General features: G+C 41.7%; 1 protein-coding gene across 1 annotated transcript in view; it reads right to left on the bottom strand.

Annotated features, from left to right (window-relative positions):
• The window catches only part of LOC149787503 (uncharacterized), a 35245-nt gene extending 12391 nt beyond the window's left edge, over positions 1–22854 (bottom strand). The window contains exons 1-4 of the mRNA XM_089975600.1: positions 22736–22854; positions 20555–20593; positions 18350–18530; positions 17214–17403 (exon numbers count right to left, since the gene is read on the bottom strand). Coding sequence (XP_089831726.1) covers positions 17214–17403; positions 18350–18530; positions 20555–20593; positions 22736–22784 — 459 coding nt within the window. The 5' untranslated portion in view covers positions 22785–22854. The remainder of the gene's footprint in view (positions 1–17213; positions 17404–18349; positions 18531–20554; positions 20594–22735) is intronic.
• Positions 22855–23377: the final 523 nt, after the last annotated feature.

The raw sequence follows: 23377 nt of genomic DNA on the forward strand, positions 1-23377 counted from the left end.
ATGCAGAAAATACACGCAATATTGTCCACACACCAAGGAATCTGTGCCTTGTAATTTCACGTTATTGAATCGGGTGGTTTGAGCATTTCTTCTCATAAAGTCGATGATATCGTCTTCCAAAGGGGGCAATCCGTACGAATCAAAATATTCCACACATCCTTCTTGAGGAAAGTAAACGGCTACCCAGTGGGTTCCTGGGAGATGACTATCGTCCGTGTTGATCACGTAAGCTTGATGGTCTTTAGGTTTGCGATGAGGGAGTTCATCTTTAGCACAGACGACGGGATTCCAAGAAGCAGTGTACGAACTGTGGTTCAAAAGGTAATAAAGTTCCCAGGTATCCATTGTTTTGTGTTTGTTTTCTTCTTCTTCACAGGTAATAATACGTCGTCAATTCGATCCTGACTTTTTGCTTGAAAATGTCTGACGAATAAACGGTGATTCGTTCTGTTTCCTCACTCTGATTCAGGAGAGCTTCGATACGATGGATCTCTTGAGTGGTTAATGCTGGACAAGAATGTTCACGCAAGTCTTTATACCACTGGTGCAACACGTCTTTGTTCGAGATGAGACTCCAAGCTTCGTCCAGATACTCGTCCAATTTTTCTTCTTGACTCAACATCAGGCATTTATCGTGTTGAATTTGACTGGGATGATCGTTTTGACATCCATAGCAATTTTTCTTGATCAATTCCGTCATTTTGTCGACCAAGTGTTTGGCAAAACAGGAGACTAAATGGGCTTCTTGTTCTGGCCATCTCGACTTCATCATGACAACTTCTTCGTCTTTGTCTTGGGATTCTTCTCCTTCCACGGTCTCCTCACATTCCATCTCCAAAGTTTCTCCACTAGGTAAAGAGGGATAACAGTCTTCCATGGCTTTCTAATAATCTAGAATGACTTCTCTCAAACTGTTGATTTCTATGGTATTATCGAATTCTGCATACAGGATGACGTTCACTGTTTCTTTCAGTGATTCTGCAAACTGAAGTTCCACACGAATCTGGCCTGATTTTATAGGGTGGAAATGTCCCTCGTCGCTGCCCTGGTCTGGAGTGAAATCGAAAGCCCACAAAGCATAGCCTCCTGCATAATCTTCGTACGTAATGCCGTGACTGGTGTTGGTTCCTAACTGGCCGGTGGCTTCGTACAGGGACAAGTACGATCTCAAGTAATTCATTTTTTTGGGATCAAAGTCGGGTTCGAAAGGTCGGGTACACAAGGTCTTGCCATCCCTACTGACTTCGATTTTCTTCACTAAAAAGTGTTGAAAGTTGAAAGGATTTTGATTGAAGGCTCCGTTGAAGGCTGAATTCGAGACCATACCAAGGATTAAACGTTTGGGTAGCTGTCCTTGAAACAGATGATCTTCGATCATGGAATGATGTCCAACGGGAATGGTGAACGTTTTCACTTCCACACGTCGGATGGGATACTTGGCGTTCGTTCTGCTCAACGTTTGACTGATTTCGTTACCTACTTTGGGTAACACTTCTACGCGTCGTACGTAGAGTTTGGCCTCTTCGATTTTGCTTTTAGGAGCCTTAGCATTCTCAGCCAACAAATGGAAAGCGGCACTGCTACGATTCAGTCTCAAGCGGACATTGACTCCGTTCAGCAAATATTTCTCTTGCAACCACATGTCCAAATGCAAACGATCCATCAGTTCTAAACTCTTCTTCTCTAAGATTTTGAGTTCTCTTTGCTCAAAGCCGCTATTGCCTCCATCTACAAGGTCGAACTTGTTCGCTTCGTCAGGTTCCCACAGCACACAAGCATTGAGATGGGTATCCTTGGCATCTATTCCGTACGTCAAGAGATTTTCCAGGTAGGCACGGTAAGGGTAAGTATCCATGCTGCTGCTGACCAGTTTGTTATTCAAGTACAAGTCCACTCCACTAAACAAGGAATGCATGAAATTGTTGACGGGAGCTATATTCTTAGCGTCATCTACTGCATCATCATCCTTATCTAGAACTTTGACTTTCAAGTACAAGTAAGTGCTATTCAGATCGATGTAATCTTCGGGCTGTCCTTTGATTTCAAACTCGATGGGAGCTGAGGCTGTCAATGAGGAGACGGGATGAAATTCCACCCATTGAGATTCTTGCATCGTCATCATGGTGGGGGGCATGGCAAACAGATCCAGTTCCGTCTTGGAACAAGCGCAAGACTCTCGGTGCATCATTTTTTTCTCTGTGTCTCAATAATCGAAAACGTCTAAGTCTCGAACGGTTCTTCTTTTCTTAGCCTTTCTCGCTTGAAGTCTGGTGAAAGGGTGTTTTCTTCGTCGTCTCTTTCTGCCTTGTCCTTGCTGAATGCCAGACTCGGTAGCGTGCAGGGCATTTATAGGTGTGTCTCGTCGGTCCAAAATGTCTTTGCCCGTTTGCAGCAAGACATTTTTACCTGCCCTCATGAAGGCTTCTTTAGGGTTTTGTTTGTCGATGATGACATTTTGGAGAAATTCTTTGCCTTGTGTCAGTGCCGCATCTTTCAAGGCGTGCAATCCGCGTGTCACCATCGGTTTCAACACCGGGGCCACCGAACGAAAGGCCGATTTTAACATATCTCCTAAACCGTGTCCTCGCTGTCGAGCCACCCCTCGGTACACTGGATACATGACTTACTTACGAGTCGTGAGAGAACCGTTTTCGAAAATGGAGTTTCACCGTGACTTTTCCTTTGGTGAATGGAATATCTTGTCCCAAATCTCCTTTTATAGTAATGTTGACCGTGTCCAAATACGACTTGCTGACCGGCAAATAGTGAGGATGGACAAATTCGCGGTGGACGTGGTAAGTGTTTCCACCTTCCTCGTCAGCGTTTGCGGCAGAATCCACTTTGAAAGGAATGACACGCAGTAACGGCACGGAGGTGTGTCCCACCACGTTATATTCCACCACATCGGAATACACGAACATCAAATTCAGTCCTTGGTTCAGTTCTACCGGGGTATGAAAATACTGGCCAAAAGACTCGTTGTCGTAAATGATGGATAATTTGGGGGTTTTTTTTTGTTGTTCTGCTCTCTTCCTCAGCTCCATGTTACCGCCCAACATGTCAAACAATTCATCGCAAAAATAGAAACCTATGATTTTATCCTCAGGAAATTTTATCAGGAAGCGACGAGCTGTTTTGTGGTATTCCAGGGTGACAGTTTTGTTCTTGACATTCTTAAAAGCTTCCCCGAACACGCCATTAAACCTGGTGGCTATGGTGTTGACCAAATGTTGACCACTAAAATAATAACCTGGGGGAATGAACAAGTGATAGGTGGTGTAATGTCGATTTTTTGTGCCAGGGGTTTTATGCCTATATCTGCTATGGATATCCATCCACTGTTGCAATGACTCGTCATAAACTTCCACATCAAATTTATTTTGATTGGCAACGACATTGAGGACTTGGGTCGGGTGAATCATTTCTACTAAAGCCACTTCCCAATGGGCTTCGTGATCTAAGGGGATGGCTTGAGGTAATTTGGCCGTGTAACAGCACAACGTGTTGTGGGGAAACACCTCCATGGAACTGTCACTGGGTAAGGTTAAGTAAAATTGGTTTTGGTGACTCATAATTCCAGAGTTCTGTGGCTGTCCGAGGGGATATTACTGGATGTCAGAGGTGTGTCTCCGCCCAAAATGGGGTTCTGGTTGTGGTTGTTGTTGGAGTGGTGACTGGCACTGGCACTGGACACAACGTTCCCGTTCGAGGAGAATTTCAGGGAGGGATTGGGAAGCAGGTAACCGATGCAACTGCTCAATAAAATGGTCCACAATTGTTTGTCTCCTTGTTGCAAACTCAAATTGGCGATGGCTGCCCCGATGACACAATACACCACGAAGATTTGGCAGAAAAAGACGATTTGCGTTTTAGGCACACGTTCTCCACACCACACCCACAAGGGTTGTTTTTGTAAATCTTGCACAGAAGAACTAGGGGAAGAAGGACTGGTCGACGTAGCTGCGTCTGATGTGTGAAAGGGCATGATGGTCACTTCTTCTTTTTATAGTCGATGACTTGCGAAGCGTCGATCCAAGAATCGAAACTGGGTGGATATCCTTTCCAACGTACTTTGACTTCTTTGACACGTCGTTTGCCCACTTTACGGGTTCTGCGTTCGAGAATGCTTTCGATGTCGTACACGTCGTCTTCTTTTTTGGTGACACGTTGTAACTCGGGCAAATAAAACGTTCCTTTGAGTACTTCTCCGTTCATGTCTTCCAATTTATAGACGGCAGGATGACGGCCATGCACTCGTCCAGTGACGCGAAACAATTCGGTCGTCCAGTTAGGTAAGTAACCTTTGTCGAAAGTGCGTTTGGTTTTGCCAATGCGCACCCAATCTCCTACGGTCAACTCTCCACTTTTCTTGGGGACAGCCCTCGTCGGGGACGTACCGAACAGGCGCTCGAACACCAGCACTTCGTTGTCGGGAGTCACGTCTTGCGGGGCACGTCCGATGCTTCGATGGTAAGATTGGTTGTACGCTTGCACCAGGTGCGGTAAGATGTCGATGTACTTCAGAGTGTGGTGATGCGTAAAATATTTCCACATGCGTTCTTTCAAAGTGCGTTGAAAACGTTCCACGATGCTGGCTTTGGTTTCGGGATTCTCGGTGGTAAAAAAATGAATGTCACGTTTCTTTAATTCTTTTTGGAAAGCTTGGTTCAGAAATTCGGTGCCTTTGTCCGTTTGCCATCGAAGAGGGCGACGACCGCTTTGTTTCAACACCCGTTGCAGGGCTCGCACTAACTCGCTGCTGGATTTGGAAGTCAAGGGCACGACCCAGGCAAATTTGGAAAAGACGTCGATGACACAAAACAAATATTTGTAACCACGATTGTAGCTGGCCAAATGAGAGACATCGGCTAAATCGGCTTGCCATTGATGATCGATGCCTTCCACTCGGGTGCGACTTCTGGCAAACTTGCGTCGAATGGGTTTGTGTAAAGTGTAGGTAGCTTGTTCTTGTAACCATCGTTGCACTTGAGGTAAACGGAGACTTTTCAGTCGCGTTTTGGCAGCACGATACAATTTTTGAACTCCTGCGTAACCTGCAGGATGCGAGGGATCGTAGTAAATGCTGGCTAAGACTTTTTCCATTTTTGTGTTAATAAGTCACCCACTCTTCGGTGATGCTACTTTGGGTGGGTCGAAAGGGTGGTTTGGAAACGGATTTACGTGTCCGATGGGCTACGGGAGTAGAAGTCGAAGGTAGTGGTGGTGGAGGTGGCAATGGAATGGCTTTGGTTTTCTTTTCTTTTTTCGCTTCTGGTTTCTCTTCTTTCTTTTTCACTTCTGTCGAAGAAGGCGTGGACATCATCTTTTTAACCCAAGCTTTCATTTCTTCTCGTTGGGGTGTGGGGGACGGGGTCAACAAGGATCCTGCAATCTTACTCGAAATGGGAGCTGCTGACGGTGTTTGAAACACTTCGCGCGTCTCTTCTTCCTCAGGTCTTTGTGGGGTAGCATCTCTGGTGACGGTTGGGGATGACAGTAGTGGTGGTGGTGGTAATGATGGTGCTGGACTTTTCATCAAGGTCTTAAAATCTTTTAGAGTGGGTAGAGCTGTTTCGTCTAAAGCTTTCTGGTGAAAGAGTTGCAGTCTTTGCAAGAGTTGACCATACTTTTGCGATTTTTCTGTTTCGGACAAATCTTGACGATCCATCAAGGACTGCAATTCGTGTTGTAACTGGGACATTTCGCTCAAATTGGGATTGGGAGGTAAATGCGGGGTGCGTTGTTCTTGCCACCGATGGTATTCCATCCATCGTTTGTAAGGCACTAAAGCTAGTTTTCGTCCTTCCATGGGGTTGTCAGGGGTGAATTCTGAGATCTTGGGACTTCCGAAGGCCTTTTTATCTTGCTCCCATCAGTCCTCCCAACATGGTTCCCAAGACTCCTTTTAGTATGGGGCCTAACAAGAGAGGTAAAATGCCTCCACGTTGGACCAACATCTTCTTTTTTTGACGAATGGGAATTTTCTTTTGAACCATTTTCCGAAGAACGTGACGATGTTTGCCTAAGCATTGTTTCTGGTGTTTGGACAAAGGGATCGTGCCTTTCAAAACGTTCAAACAACATTCGCACACGGTATCGATGACCTCTTTGGAGGCTGTTTGAATGAGTTTTTTTCGTAGGGGTGGAGAAGCTTTGGACAGGACAGATAACATGTCCCCATGTTTGGCTAAACGTGGTGGCAGTCCTTTCCTTTTTTTTCCTTGGGGTTTTCTGGAGGGTGACATTTTTTGCTTGTGGGTTCCGGGACATTCACCGAACAGACACTAACGTCGATGACTTAACGCACACCCTTTTATCTTTTTTTGGGACTATCGCTTTGTCATAAAGGTAACAATGTTTTTCCGAAAATCGCCAAGGAATCCTCCCCTTTGTTGGCGCCTCTTTTTCTTGGAACGACTGTGTCTTTTTTTAGGGTAACGTCGATGCTTGGCTAAGCGCTTTGTCGGATGACGCGTCTGCCTTTGTCTCTTTCTTTTGTGGCTTTTTGGAGGTGACATCTTTTACAAGTTCACTGATACCCCGACTTGGTCACAGGTCTTTTTATACTGGAACGCGTCGCCACTGATTGTCTTTACGTTTTATCAGTTTGAGGACAGGCATGACACGTCGTGCAGGGGTACGTAACGGACTAAATCGAGCCAGTTCTTGTTTGGACAAATCCAGTAAACTTTGTAACATGCCCGATCTTTCTTGGACTTTGATTTTGGGAGAAGGTACTTTGTGAGCAGCAGCCACTGCCGCTAAATTGGAAGGTCCTGCCACTGGGGAAGTTCTTTTGGGGGTCATCAACGGAGAAGTTCTTGGTGTAATCAACGTCTCCAAGTACTCTTCAGTTCCTGGTGACATCAACGGAGAAGTGGACAAACGTGAGGCTGCCGGAGACGCTGTGGCAGGTCGTGGCTTGCGAGTGTAAGGTTGCGTCCTGGCCGAAGTGCCTCTCTTGCGACTAGTTTTCTTCTGTGGACTTTTCTTTTTCTGGGGACTTTTTCTCTGTTTCTTTTTCTGGGGGCTTCTTTTCTTTTTTCGGGGTGATGGTGGTGGTGTCTGGTAAGAGGAGGGTCCTGCCACTGGAGAAGTTCTTCTTGGGGACTTGGTCTTTTTCTTTTTCTTCTTGGGGCTTCGTTGAACTTTTGTCTTAGGGATAACTTTGGGGGCATTAGGATCCCATCTTAAGAGTGAGCGAATGATGACCCCTCCTAGAGTACCGCTCCCTCCAGGTTTCAAAATGATTTGTTTTTTGGTTTGAGTGTCGATGCGGGGATCGGCCAGTTGGACCAAAGCGACTTTGTTTCGATCGAAAAAGCGTTGGGTTTGATGAGGAATCTGAATGATTCCTTGGAGTAATTGACGTGCCGTCACCGTGAACCATCGTAAGACTTCTTTGGGACTAGCTTCTAAGACACGGGCTCGTGTTTGTGGATCTTTTTCTCGGCTGATGCCATACAAGGCACGAATCAATTTGACGGGAAGATGTGACTGAAGGGACGTCATGTTCACACTGTGTGAGACAGACGAAAAAGGGTCTGAGGTTTTTATAGATTTTTTTCATGGGAGTGAAATGAAGTCGAGGACGGAGACGTGTACAGGACAGGCCCTCCGTCTTGGCACCAGTGGTGAAACAAGTGGGTACGAAATCGCAAATCCTCGGGGGTCGTAGGTTTCAAATCGACGAGTAAATAGGCGTGTGGAGTTTGAGTGGCATCGTCGTACGCCTGAGTCAGCCAAGGTGTTCCTAACTGTTTGGCTAAGACTTGCACTTGCGATTTATCTCGAGGGCTTTTAAACAAGACCACGTAATGCGCATTGAGACTGATGGTGCGATTGTTGAAACAAATTTTGGGTGATGTAAATGACACTGGCATTACGGTGATGCCCTTTGCGCGTGAACCACAATTTAATTTCTTCTTCGTCTTCTCCTAACATGTCGTCGAAAATGACCAAATGGGTTAGACGGGAGTCAGAGACGATGCCATCGTCTTCTTTAGGAATGCCTTCCACAAACACGATGGAATCGCCTTGACTTTCTCGCAAGAGGTTGTACGCCGATTGCCACTCTTTGTAACACCACACGATCCGTTGAGGGGGCCGATCGATCAAATGATGTTTATGTTCGATCAAACGTTTGACGAATTCGGTTTTGCCCGAACCGCTAGGTCCAGCAATGAGCATGTTAAAGGGATGGCGAAGATACAAAGCCTCCCAACTGGCACGATCTAAGTGTTCGTCGATGACTTTGACAGTAGAGGAAGAGGGAGCAGAGACAGCAGAGGTAGCCATGGTGTGAGAAATGTCACTTGTGACACGAAAACAAACAAGACAAGAGTTTATATACTTTTTCAGAACACGTTTATTGAATGTTTCAAATATGAACACGAAAGACAAAAATACATACAACCCAAATAGTGATGTACAGGAATATAAAACACAGCAAAGTGATCAAAGTGGAATATAAACAAGTGTCTGTACAACATGTTTTGGTTAACCAAGATGTCCTAGGGACAGTGTGTAATGTTCTTACAGTTTCTACATGAGGTATTGTCACACAAGTGTCCTCCCGGAATGACCTTTCAGGCATGTCCATGACAGTCCTGTCCTGAAGCGAGTGGTTGTTCTCGGTGACGGGTTCTTCTGGCACCGTCACTAACACGGGTTGAAAAGTAACTTTTTTCCTTGAACAACTCTTGTGCATACTGGGCCACTTCTTGGGTCCAAACCTCAAAACCCCCCTTTTTCCAATCACGAACATCTGTCCAATGAGGGTGTAAGTCACAAGCTACACACACATCGTCATACACGTCTTGGGTCGCTAAAAGTTGACGAATCTTTTTTTCCTGTTGAGGTCGAGAAGTATCCAGATGAAACCGCAAGGCTTTGAACAAAAGGAGTTTTTCGTGACCATTTAAGGCCATGGAGGTGGCAAGTACTGATCGTAAAGAGTCCACAAAGAATCGGCTGGTAAACGAAATCCCAGAAAACAAGTCACTAAGACACACACCACTTGTCGTCCAAAATTGAATGGATACAGTTCTTGTAATAATTGATGGTAATGATCCACGGTTTGAATATGGTCATTGAGTTCCTTCCACGGAATCTGTTGGATGACATGTGACATAAACCGTGGCATGACAGCCTCTTTTTATATTCTCTTTTTTTCGGATGCAATACACGTACTTTCTAGCCAGAGATCTTCGTTCTCCAGTAGGGAATCTAAATCTTGCATACTGTAACCGAAACGTCAGAGTTCGTTTCGGTGTTTCCTCTTCCTCTAAGTAGATTCCACGTAAAATATGTTGGTAATCCTTTAACTTGTCTTCCTCAATGCGTTGCACTAGGTGAATCTCGAAGTAACCATAATCATGAACATGTCGATCATTAGCGACCTCAAAGTTTTGAACAATGTCTGACCATTGAAAGAATTTCTGACGAATCAGTTCTCTTATACCATTCAGGTACCAGTGGTTAAAGATCTGGTGACGTATCGGATGCAATTGTTCTTTACGTTTCACTTGTATTTTGACCAGCTCTCGGTAAATGCGTTCTCTCAACTCCACAGGCAAAGCACGAATGTTCTCTTGTAAAGTATCCATGAATAGGTCATACTAAATCCTCTTTGGTCTGACACAAGAAATGTACTCTTTGCACAAACATGGTTTCACTTCAGTGTCGAATTTAAATCGTTGAGTCACTAACCTACACATTACAATTCGTTCAGAAGTTTCCTCTTTCACCAAGTTGACATTGTGTGAAAGATGTTGGTAATTCGTTAACTCTTCCTCTGGAATTCGATGCAGTACGTTTACAATGTAGTAGATAGAATCGTCAATACCAAACCATTCCTTTTTATAACCAGGAGGTCGTTGATCAATGTCTGTCCAATGGAACACTTTCAATTGAATCAGTCCTTGTATAGCCTTCAGGTACCAGTGGTTCAAACACCGGTGACGTAACGGATGCAATTGTTCTTTACGTTTCACTTGTATTTTGACCAGCTCTCGATAAATGCGTTCTCTCAACTCCACAGGCAAAGCACGAATGTTCTCTTGTAAAGTATCCATGAACAGATGATTATGGTAAAAAGTTTCTTCAATGTCTCGGTCCCACTAAGGGTAAGTAATGACAATTCGGTGACCATCGAGCATGTTCTACGTAGGCCGAATCTTGCGGTTCCCAGTGGTGAAGTGACACACCGCAACTGAAGCACTTGACTTTATCTCCTTCGCCCAAGTAGAAAAATCCGGCTCTGGCTAATTCTTCGGGGGTCGGTCCTCCCAGATACTTTGGCCATTTTCCTTTGAACGATTGAAGACGATTTTCAAAGTCGCAGTATTCCGACAAACGCACAGGAAACGAATATTCGTCTTTCACAGGTTCGTTTCGATAAGGGTTGGGTGACATGAACAGGAGTTTGCTCAGGGCTGGATGACATCCGTAGGGGGGTAGACGTGAAGGTGAACATTCCCCTTTAAACCCGGTAAAATGTCTAAGAGGACGAGCGGCATCGCTTTCGCATCCCTCAGGTTTGACACGCACAGCATCACTTTCCATGACAGGGGCAGTGAAAACAAAGTTCCCATGATGCTTTACGGCATCACTCAGGTCACAACGTGCAGCATCGGTCCCATCGCAAGGCTCACAATCGCACTCGTCTGCAAACTCCGTTACGCAATTACAATGGTAACCACATGGACAATCGCAGTTTCCTTCCGGACATTTTCCGTCGCAATGCATGGGTCTTATCCATCCAGTATTAGTCACACTAGAGGAAGATACAACTTTTTTACAATCCCCAAACTGGAACGATGTCTTTTTCAAAGTATTCATCTTGTTCGCTCGGTCTTGGTAGTCACAATGAACTATCGATCTTGCCTAGGGTTCCTTTTTTATATACAGACCAATACCGACGTGACCGTACGGTAAGGTGAAATGATTGGGAAGTCGAACTCGCTTCTGGTACACGATTTGATAGACTTTTTCCAAGGGCCGACTGACGATGTGATGAGTGGGTAAACGTACAATCTTGTTCGGTTGGTGAGTGGTCACTTTAAAGTTTCCATCCTCTCCCGATTGCAAGGCTTCTTTCATTACCCCAAAGTTGACCACTCGACTGGTACGATAATTCAGAGTCAGTCCTTTCACTTTGCACGTCGTGTGCACTTCTCCTTGTTTGTCCCGGTATTGGTAGCCGTAATTTTTGGGACCGCCACTGACAAAACTTAGAATCTTGTCGTCGGGATGCTCGTCTGTCCAGGCTCCTAAACGGTCTCCTTCGATGCTAGGGTGATGTTGAATCGGGTGATGGATGTAGATGCAACTGTCCGTGTCAAAGTACAGGACGCGTTCTTCTAACAGTTCTAAAGCTTCGTACAATTTTAAGCGAGCATGGGCTGTCACGTAAGCCGCAATGATGACATTTCCAAAAGGGTCGTCTTGTACAAAGTCCAGATCTTCTTCGTAATTGACCAAGATCAAATTCTCTCGAACGACGTCCACGTGTTTCATGTATTTGGTTTTGTCGTGAATCATCTGGAAGTAGCGGGAAGGTTCTGTCAAATATTCCGTCTTGGGTAAACACGGTCGTTGTGCCATTTTACCCCACAAGCAATTTAACATCACTTTGGCAAACGATCGCCTGCCTTCGTTTTTCTCGATGTGGTCTAAAGTGATACCTTCTTGTTCGTAATATTTCTCTTTGAATTGTATTTGGTCTTCGGGAGTGTGACACCAGGAAGGATAGCCGCTAGCTTCTTGCTTCAGTTTCAAAAAGGCATCCACGTAGTCTGCGAAAATGCCTTTCTGCGTGGGGTCACCCTTGCGATACTGTTGTGTCTTGGGAAAGTGGCAAATTTCGTACACTTCTAACAGTTGGTATCCCATGTCCAGAGCTTTGAACAATTCCACGCTGACCCAGGTTCCCGTCAAGGCCCGTTCTTCCTGGCTGTGCTGACAAGGCTGGTCTTGGTTGCACGTTTCGGCACAAGTACGGCACAAGGGAAACATCAGTTTGCCTTGACAATGGTGAGGTAAGACGGGATGGTATAGGTTCGTGGGAGGCAAAACTTTGCACTTGATCAAGCCTTCGTATTGTCGAATGTTGACCAGGTCGATGTGTTCCGTCAACAATTGCGGGTGCCCTACAGGAAAGCGAGAATATTTGCACACGTAGGGATACAGCGAACACACGTCCAAGTATTTGATTTCTTCTCCTTTCTCTTCGTCGGCTTGGTACAGCAAACAGGTGGCATTGGTCCTTCCTCCGTACAAACTATCCCTCGGGTTCAGCGGGTCCATCAGCTTGTAACTTTCCACGAGACGTTTAAACTCGGGATCGGTTTTCATACGGTGATCGTACTCGTGTTCCCACATTTCCACCACTTGGTATCCTTCCTGTTCTAACTTTAGGCGTCGCTGACAAGTGTCCTGGTACAAGTCTTCCATGGTTCGTTGCAAAAACTGATTTTTAGTACCACGGTCAGGGTAACAGACGGGACATCCGTGAAATAAGCAACCGTTAAACTCGTACACGATCTTGGGCTTTTCTAAGTCCCAGCCATCGACCGAATACGTTCCGATGGTCTTTTCGCCCCCTCCGTTGCGGGCATGCTGAATCCACTTGTCTTCCTTGTCGCACAAGTAATGTAACCAACGTAGGGCTTTGACCGAGTATTGACGTTTGACAAAGTGGGTCGTTTGAGGACTGATGACAGCCACGGTGTTTTCAGGCATGAATCGTTGTCGATACACTAAGGAACACGCTTTGGCAATGGTGCAAGCTTCTTTCAAAGGATCGACCCCTCCGTGTTCCATGAACAGTTCTCGAAATTTTCCACAGCAACGCCGTAAAATGTCCACGTCGGAACGACAATACTTTAGCATTTCTTCCTGAAAGTCGAAAGGGTCCGAGGCGTGAGCCTGGTACCAAGCGTAGAAAGCTTCTCGTTGTTCGGTACGCATGTTGTCGGGGTCGTAATAGTGAGCCTCAGGTAAATGGGGTAGAACGGCATGTTGATTGGCTTCCGTATTGAAAAAGTGTGGAAAGTACCCTTTAGCCATTTCTGTCATTCCAAACGTTTTAGGCATTCGACTCAAAGGCATGGCCAAATAGCTCATCGAATCTTTAAACTGTACTTGTCCCACTTGCATGAAAATGATTTTGGCCCCGTTCAAAGTCACTTTAGGACGCTCGGTGCCTTGTTCCGTATAGTACCTCAAAAGAAACTGTCCATCGTATCCGGAAAAATTGTGAGCCATCACCGTGGCATGACGATGACAATCTCCGTAACGTTCGATGTCCTCTTGGCTCCACGTCTTGTCGACGGGGTCTAAGACCCATTGGGCAAAATCGGCTAACGTATTTGGTCCCCGAAAGATTTTTTCACGCCCTCCAGGAATCTTGCTGCAGTGAGGGCAATGACTGAAGATAGGTTCTTGAATGCACTTCTCGCACGCTCGATGAGCCACGCAGAAATTAGGGATGTGAATGCCAGTCTCTTGCATGCATTCGAAATCGAAAAAGATGAAATTGCCTTTCTTCTTGTGACCGTCCTCTTTCTCTGGTGGGGGTTGGTATTTTTGCACGTAACATTGGTGTTCCAAGTCCACGATGTGGTGACAAATGTGACATTTTTTCTTTCCTGAACATACGTGTGCCTTGGTATTATTGGTACGTATGACTTGTTCACACGTAGAGCACAATCTCAGCAGTTGACAAGCACATTTCTTCTGTGAACCTTGCGTCTTCAAATGTTGTTGGTAACATTTAGGGCTGACAAACGTGCGCAGACAAGTGGAACAAGGCACTGGTTCTTCGCTCAGACAGGGTGGAGAGGCCAAACATCCTGAGCATTTCCATCCACAATGTTTGTGTTGCTCTCGATTATTATAACCATAGTCACATTTCTCACAATAATAAACATATCTCAGGAATCCAGTGATACTGGTAATGGTATCGAAATGGTCATCGTGATGATAAAGGTGAATGTATTTTCCGTCCTTAAAGTCTTGGCCTCGAAACAACAGAGGTCCGCGCACTTCTTGAGGGTGCACTTTCAAGGTGTATCGTGGAGCTAGGGCATCTTGCAATTTTTGCATCTCTGGAATGCCACAGGGTGTGTCTTTGGGCAATCCGGCTTGTTGTAACAGGAGTTCTGCTTCATTTCGTTGTTTGGCTCGGTCGGAACGTTGAATAGTGTCCCAGGTTCTTTTCCATTCTACCGTGTCGTTCTTGTTGGCATAGGTTCGTCCCACCACGATGGCACGGGCTAAACACATCTGGTCATGAGGGTTGTTAATTCGGACGAGACTCGTTTTGGTGTTGCGAAGGTCGTCCACCAATAACATCTTTTTGCGTCCTGTCCCTTGAGGAGGAGAGACGTGGGTCATGTCCAGTGTGGCTTTACCATCGGTGATGTCAAACTGATCATTAGATTGTTGTACGTGTTGAATCTTGTCCATGACTTTGGAAGCAGTCAATTCTGCCGGGGTGCTAAACTCGATCCAAACAGGGGATTTCAAACCGTCGTGTTGTATGGAAAGTCTCAAGCGATCGTCTTCTTTGGGTTGACATTGCTGCTTGAGTGAAGTGAGCAAAGAATCCCACACCTCGGTGATGAACACTTCTGCTTTCTCTAACGGCACTTCAGCCTTGAAATCTTTAAACTTCACCGTGTATTTGTAAGCCGTGGTTCTAAATTTTCTAGAGGAGCGCTTTTCCGTCTCTCGAATGGAATAGTAATTTTCAGGGTTGACAAAGGGTGATGAACTTGGTTTAGAGGTTTCAAATTCTGGTTCACTCATGTCCTCTTCAAAATCACTGGCATGAATTTGTGCCAAGATTTCAGCCCTGGTACGAGGCGATAGATCACGTTTCTGCCTCTTACTTTCTTCTTCTTTCTTCTCGAATGAATGGGATCGTTTCATCTTGAAAGCAAAAAGTCAAATGACTCAAGTTCAAACACCATAAACTACTTTATAGTCATAGCAGACCAGCGTATATAAAAGGGTGTGTCTTGTCCTTTCACTATTCATTTCACTCTCAAGCCGAGCACAACGATGGAAGAGACTGACCAGATGGAACGTTTCGTCAGAGCTTTGCGAGGGGTCATTAGAAAATTCTCTTCAGACCAGCCTACGGACTACTCTCCTTCCTTTCGAGATAAAAGTCAAGATACTTGCTATATCTGTCAGAAGAAAGGACATTGGTCTTCAGAGTGTCCAGACCGTCAAAAAAGAAAAAAAACAGGGGATAAAAAAGACAAAAGTCAAGATACCTGTTATTATTGTAAAGAAAAAGGACATTGGTCTCCAGATTGCCCAAAAAAGAAACAAGAGGAGTCAGAAGAAAAGAGGAATTCTTCAGAAGAAGAGAGGGATTCTTCAGAGGAAGAGAGGGATTCTTCTGAGGAAGAAAGAAGACAGGTGAAGAAAAAGAAACAGGAGAAAAAAAGAAGAAGGGAAGAAAGCGAGGAGGAAGAAGAAGAAGAGGAAAAGAGTGTGACGGTGAAGAAATTCAAAAAACAGAGAGACTAAACAAGGAGAAAAGAAGAAATTAATGAACTTTTCATTAAAGTGTTGTGTTATAAATTGTGAATTGGATTGTAAAAAATGGAGAAAAGAATAAATGAATGATATAAGGTAAGTGTCTTTGAGTTGTGATTTTAAAATAAGAAGCTACACTCACGCACTCATACACAGACACGTACTAAAAGGGTAACATGGGTGAGTTTTTTTTTTGAGTTATTGGCAAATTGAAATTGTATTTCTTTTCGAGAAATGTGGGTGGCCCTGAAAAGGGCCTTTTTTCTTCATGGTGTAGGGGTGAGTTTAAGCAATCAATTTTAACTGCCTTAAGCCTTTGCCACGGCCAAGGCCTACTTCTGGACTGCGTAATGTTGATGATGATAATGATTGGGTTGAAATCACTAAGGGTGGTACGGTAGGCTTAGTCACAGGGTTGACATGTTTGGCTCGGGAAGGTCGTATTCTCTTCGGTCGTGATAAAGAAGTCTGATACATTTGTTTCAGACTTCTTAACTCCGCTAAAATGTCCAACAGTACCGTAGCCGTTTGATTTTCACCCTCTTGTTTCTTTGCTGCTACTTCTTCTTGCTGTTGTTGCTGTTGTTTTTTTCTTACCTCTTCTTCTTGTTGCTGTTGCTGTAGGAGAAAAGCCTGTTCCGCTTCCTTTTGTCGTTGTATAAATTTCTCCAATTCTTCTTTCTGTCTCTGTCTAAAATTCTCCACTTGCGGTAATGAAGAAGGTAACGAAGGTTCCGGAACAAATTCTTGCGAGGAGAGAAAATCCACAAAATCCCAATTCACCTCTTCTGAAAGTAAGTCCGAGTTCCCTTGGGCAGTCTCCCCTGCTGGTGCACCCCAATGGATCGTTTTATGAGTTTCCGTCATGTTGAATCACTGTCGCATAGATTGACTGCACACAAGCGCTAGCGAATCTAAATAGACTACGTGACGTCACAGACTGGTCTCTTCGGATTGGATGCGAGCTGACTGAATTCTGTAACGCGTGTTCGGATTGGTAAATGAACTCAATCCGTTTCAATCCTTCCTCCGCCTATAAATAAGCGCCGTTCAATGCATTGATTCACCTGTTCTCGTCGCTTCAAGATGTGGACTACAGTTGAGTCATCCACCCTTGTGTCTTCCATGATGTTTCGGACAGACTTGCTCATGTATGTCCGATCGAAGTGGACCGTTGTCCACAGGACCAACACCAGCCTGTGGATACGTAGGATCTACGTCGAAAGACAAGGATGCCTGAAAAGAGTGCTGATGTACGGACCAACAGTAAGACGCAGCCTAAGGACAAGAAGAAGACCAATGCGGTGCCATTTATGTTAATGAATACATTAACATAAAAATCAAAGGCCCTTTTCAGGGCCAGCCATATTTCTCGAAAAGAGATAGTCTTTTGAATTGCCTACCCCTTTTTTAAAAAAATTTTAAAAAAAAAAATCCCATGTTAAATTCCCCTTGTCCGTAGAGTGACCCACGATTTATTGCCATGTTAAATTCCCCTTGTCCGTAGAGTGACCCACGATTTTCTCCATGTTAATTCCCCTTGTCCGTAGAGTGACCCACGATTTTTCGCCATGTTAAATTTCCATTGTCCGTAGAGTGACCCAGGGGTCCCTGTAATGCTAATTTCCATTGTCCGTAGGGTGACCCCTTTCACTACTAACGAGGCTGTCAATGGCGGCTCCCATCCGCGCAGAAGCGCTGATAAATAGGTCTTTTCCATTAGAGATAGTCCACCTTGTTTCATAATGTTCAACGTAGCCCAGTCTCCCTTCTGCATGGCCAAGCTGTAGATAATGCTGAACCGCCGCAACATAATTTGTGTGAAACGCATTCGTCAAGTCGGTATACCTGAGAAATATTCAAATATAAAATATTCAAATATACAGGCCGATAAGATGAATGTATTTTCCCTTGATAACAGGATACTGGGCAACAGTTGCGGACATCAGTAAATAACAAAAATGTGACATTTTCCCCATGATTATGAGATTTTATTTTTTATTTTTGTCACCTGCTTTAAATTCCTGATTGTTATTATAGATGGAACATTCTAACACGGTCTTCATCAAAGTAAGTTCAAAGTTGATCAGTAACGTTAGTGGCATCGCCCATTTCCCTTGATTTCGACCACTACTAATTGCTTGAAGATTTTTGCTGATTGCACATGACTGGAAGATGGCTTTTACCAATGTTCATATGCAGTATTAAATAAACATTGCATACATGAAAAGATATTGTATTAGTTTTCTTTGTAAGACGAAGCTTAACAGTAATTAAGTATATGTAATGTAACGGTATTATTTAAAATAAATGCGTAATTAATTATAAATAAATAAATAACTAAATAAATAAATGAATAAACTAACTAATAATAATAATAATAATAATAATAATGATGATGATGATAATAATAATAATAGTAATAATAATAGTAATAATAATAATGCTAAAACATAACAATTTTAATGACCAGAAGAAATACAATACCAAAATGATGTTGTTGAAAAGACAAAACTTAGAAATACAGATATTGCGATTGTAAAACAACAACATTTAAAGGCGTTGGAAAATAAGGTTAAATATCCACTCTGTAAACTAAAATAAGTGAGCACTAAATATGAATATAATATTTTTCACATTGTCCACAAATTAATATTACTTCTACCTGTAACAAAATATTAAGATGACTTTGTCCTGTATTTACGATTCTTATTCTTAAACCTCAAACACAAGTGCCAAAATGCTGTGTTTAATTGAAATATAAGTTAAACATTTGGAAGGAAGTTCAACTCACCTTGCTAAATACTGTCGTGAGTGGAAGCTTCCGCATCCTTGGCGACCTTCCTGTATACCATTGTTTAGCCAATGAGAGCGTGCGGCTTCAGGAGTATTAATTCCCGCCTTAAGTAGGTCAGGATTGGTATTCAGATAGAAGCCCGGATCGAATACGAGGGGTGATGCGGCGTCCTGGCCCTCTAAGAAGATAAGCGTCAACACTTGGAGAGTGTTTGAATATACTCTGCATCAGGAGAACCATTTGGGACATATATCAATCCCAGTATGCGAATGAGTCTGCTTGCATCATTATTTAAGTCTAATTTTATATCCCGTCATTCTTATATTATCGTATGTTAACTATATCTGAACCAAAAAAAATTATAAAAAAAAATATTAAAAAAAAGGCACCCCCGAAACAAGACAACCTGCACCAGCGTGACAACCATCTTGTTTCTTTTTTGTAATTTTGTTGCACAACCATATTGTTTCAGCTCTTCTCGAAATACTAGAATACAATGATTCAAATTGTCTTGACGAATGTACGCTTTTTCACCTATCTTCTTTCCTTTTTGTTTGAATAACATGGAGAAAGAACATACATGTACATGATTTTCCTTATTCCATATCCAAAGTATAGACGGTGTTCTACCATTAGGATAATTGTAATAGAAAAACATAAATATTTATCCTTTGCCTTAGAGAAGCAAGCACGTATATTCGTCACGACTGTTGGATATCTAAGCTTCTTACCGATTCTTATCCTCAAACATAATTAGAACGACAATGTTTCTTTACGTATCTGACAGAAACAAAATACAATGTCAACAGCTTAATTTCAAAGAAGGGTAAGCTAATAATTTCATGGTGGTGCATGGTATAAGTTAGCTCCCTTCCTGTCACTACCTGTTTTGCCATAGTATGTATTTTACTGTAAAGTATGCAGCTAAAAGAGCACTTCTTTGAGTTTAAATTGACTTAAAATAATTCATTTTCAATGAAATGATATAAAATTGTGCATCTATGTAAAACAGAACCGCACAGTGGTTTTGGAAAATATTTTAGCAAAATTATTATCAATTAAAATGAACTAATACTTCTTATAGCTATATCGTGCAATGCTTATCAAAATACCTACTATGGGAAGATAACTCCATGACAGAAAGGGAACGAATGCGAAAAGGCGCCAATAGAGCTGAGGACAAATAGGGTGCGTTTAGTATAAGTATATATAATATTTGCTTATTGCATTATTATATTTCCAGTGGCGTCACTCGGGTTGGTGTCACCCAGTGCGGTAGCTCATGGTGTCACCCCCATGGTCCTCCTTCCTTAACAGACCATACAGAATCCTTAGTAATGTCATTTTAGTGTCTCCCCCTCTGATGGTGTCACCCGGTGCAGTCCGCACCCCCCGCATCCTCCTAGCGACGCCACTGCTGTGCCTGCTAGTCATGTATTTAACTATGATCGGTTATCCGCTTATGAAATCCGACAAGACCGAGCAGTATGTGCTCTGTAAAATTTGCAATTTTTCATTTTGGTGTCACCCCTCTGAGATGGTGTCACCCGGTGCGGTCCGCACCCCCCCCCCCCCGCACCCCCCTAGCGACGCCACTGTATATTTCCGTTAGAAAGCTTTTATGAGTACAGGTTAAACATTCAAATTAAAACGTGATGAACAAAAAATAAACGTGTAGTTTTGATTTGTGACTAGTATATACGTCATGACTATTACTTTGTACATGTCATGAAAAATGGTTATTATCAGGAAATAACAACCTCCCGTTGTGTAGCTAAATTACAATATAGGGTTTATCTGTTGATGTTACTCGTATAAAACTGGGGAAAATGTTAATGCGAGAAAAACTTTCAACATTTTGTCCGCGCTTTCATTTGGTATCCCAGATTTTACTTCAACCTAGATTTATCAGCGATGCATATTTTCAATGCTTAATGTACTTATCCATCTTTTTATTTGCATTTTGTAGCCTGCATATGTCGCTGAATAGTATAATTAGGTTGTCAAGACTAGGTTTCCTCTATAATGTATTATAGGGATGGACATATTGGTTCCTCATAAATTGTATCATTGCAGAAGATGGTAATTCATCAGATTTTGGAATACAATCTCATTCAAAAAGTAGAAGCATAGGGTTTCCAATTAAGATATCCTCTAAATGATTTGTCCATTGTATTTTTAAGTGCATTGTTCTAATGTTACCTATAATAAACCTATGTGTGCGGTTAGTCCTGGAAACACCTGAAATAATGAAAACAAAGAATGAAAACAATGCAGTGTTAAATTAGACAAATTTACTGTTTTAATTCGTCACTTTAAGATGAAAACATTGCAAAATAATTGTTAGTACATTCTTTCATTTTTTACACATAATATCTCTCAAAAACATAAACAATGAAGAAATACATGGAAAATGTTTGTTTAAAGTATCACTACACAATCAGCTGTTGTTGATCCTACTTAAGTCTTTACGAAAGTTGTAATATATCTTTTTCTCGATTCTTTGTGACGATCTGCTAGCGAGTGAAGAATGCTCCTGCATTTAATAGAAAACAGAATAAAAACTAAGAAGAAAATGAAATGTGTATTGAGGTCATCCTCTTCATTCTTGAATAGGATGGCAAGCCAAACAGTTGTAATTCGGCAGAGATCCCGAATTGTCACGGGCATTAAAAGATACAGTCATTTCATGCAAATGCAACTATTTCCCGAAAATGTAACATAACCTGTGATTTTTTTCTTCTATTATGTTATTACCAAGTTATAGCCTAACATAAGCAAACAAACATATTGCATCCGAACTTTTAACTAACCTATCGGATTTCATACAAATTTTAGATAAATGAAGGAAATACGCAAGTAACGTGTAGTGATAATTATAACTAACCTATCGGATTTCATACAAAATTTAGATAAATGAAGGAAATATGCAAGTAACGTATAGTGATAATTATAACTAACCTATTGGATTTCATACAAAATTTAGATAAATGAAGGAAATATGCAAGTAACGTATAGTGATAATTATAACTAACCTATCGGATTTCATACAAAATTTAGATAAATGAAGGAAATATGCAAGTAACGTATAGTGATAATTATAACTAACCTATCGGATTTCATACAAAATTTAGATAAATGAAGGAAATATGCAAGTAACATATAGTGATAATTATAACTAACCTATTGGATTTCATACAAAATTTAGATAAATGAAGGAAATATGCAAGTAACGTATAGTGATAATTATAACTAACCTATCGGATTTCATACAAAATTTAGATAAATGAAGGAAATATGCAAGTAACGTATAGTGATAATTATAACTAACCTATCGGATTTCATACAAAATTTAGATAAATGAAGGAAATATGCAAGTAACGTATAGTGATAATTATAACTAACCTATTGGATTTCATACAAAATTTAGATAAATGAAGGAAATATGCAAGTAACGTATAGTGATAATTATAACTAACCTATTGGATTTCATACAAAATTTAGATAAATGAAGGAAATATGCAAGTAACGTATAGTGATAATTATAACTAACCTATCGGATTTCATACAAAATTTAGATAAATGAAGGAAATATGCAAGTAACGTATAGTGATAATTATAACTAACCTATCGGATTTCATACAAAAGTTAGATAAATGAAGGAAATATGCAAGTAACGTATAGTGATAATTATAACTAACCTATTGGATTTCATACAAAATTTAGATAAATGAAGGAAACACTCAAGTAACGTATAGTGATAATTATAACTAACCTATTGGATTTCATACAAAATTTAGATAAATGAAGGAAACACTCAAGTAACGTATAGTGATAATTATAACTAACCTATCGGATTTCATATAAAATTTAGATAAATGAATTAAATACGCAAGTAACGTATAGTGATAAATTTGGGTCTTGTGCAGATTCATTTTAGATACTAATCTATTGAGAGTCATTGATATATTCAATTATATATGATGGATATAAACCAATGTTACATTTCATAAGCATTTTAATATCTCTCTCTCTCTCTCTCTCTCTCTCTCTCTCTCTCTCTCTCTCTCTCTCTATATATATATATATATATATATATATATATATATATATATATATATATATATATATGTATATATATCATCAGCATGGTGAATAAGCTCTCTCGTTTCTTAGATTCGTATTTTTGTGAACCTACAAAGCTGAAAAGAAATAATAACAATCGGACATTCTTACATATAACTGCTGTGCACTGGATGGCGTAGACTTAAATGGAACCTAACTTGATGAATCGCTAAATATAGAAATTATACATAACTAAAACTGATATGAGACAGTATTTAAGGTTGTTCGTAAGCTATTAAATTGATTGATATGGATTACCTATCAGCATGAAGCTTGTTAGTATGGACAATAGCATTTCAGCAGACATGTTTGAAGACGTCTCTTCCCTTAACAATCCTTTAGTAGGTCTGTAATCTTGCAGTAAAGAACCGAACTGCTTGACACTTAACCTATCTCGGTGTCTTCACCATGACCGTGTCAGTACCATCTAATAATCCTGGAATAATTCCTTCGCAATATTTTATCTTTAGAGACACGTGATTAAAGAAATTGAATTCCAGTTCAGTAGCATACGGTCAATACCTAGAATATGCCGATATTGTTATTGGGTATTTTTACGCTGGTTTGAGTACATTTCTTGTTTTGCTTTGATTTTGTATTAGTCTGGAAAAGGCCTACTTGGCACTAAATGCTTCAGTTCTTATCTTCGATTCGGTAACATCACGACACTATGCCCGATATGTAATACTCTCAGTTGCTTAGGACTGTTCCGAACACTTCCTGATTTGAGTGTAACGGTGGATCAAGAACTTGGGGTATGCGGGCGGTCAATTATAATCGTTCTCAGACTGGTTTGGATTTCATTTAATAGTAAACTAACTTAAATGAAATATTACAGTCTCCAGGAAGCACGTTTATTTAGAAGTGTTTATCTTTCAAAACGTTTTCGCAATTGTTTCC

The sequence above is a fragment of the Sinohyriopsis cumingii genome, chromosome 11 (assembly GCF_028554795.1).
Source record: "Sinohyriopsis cumingii isolate HCF-2022 chromosome 11, ASM2855479v2, whole genome shotgun sequence".
Classification (NCBI taxonomy): Eukaryota; Metazoa; Mollusca; class Bivalvia; order Unionida; family Unionidae; genus Sinohyriopsis; species Sinohyriopsis cumingii.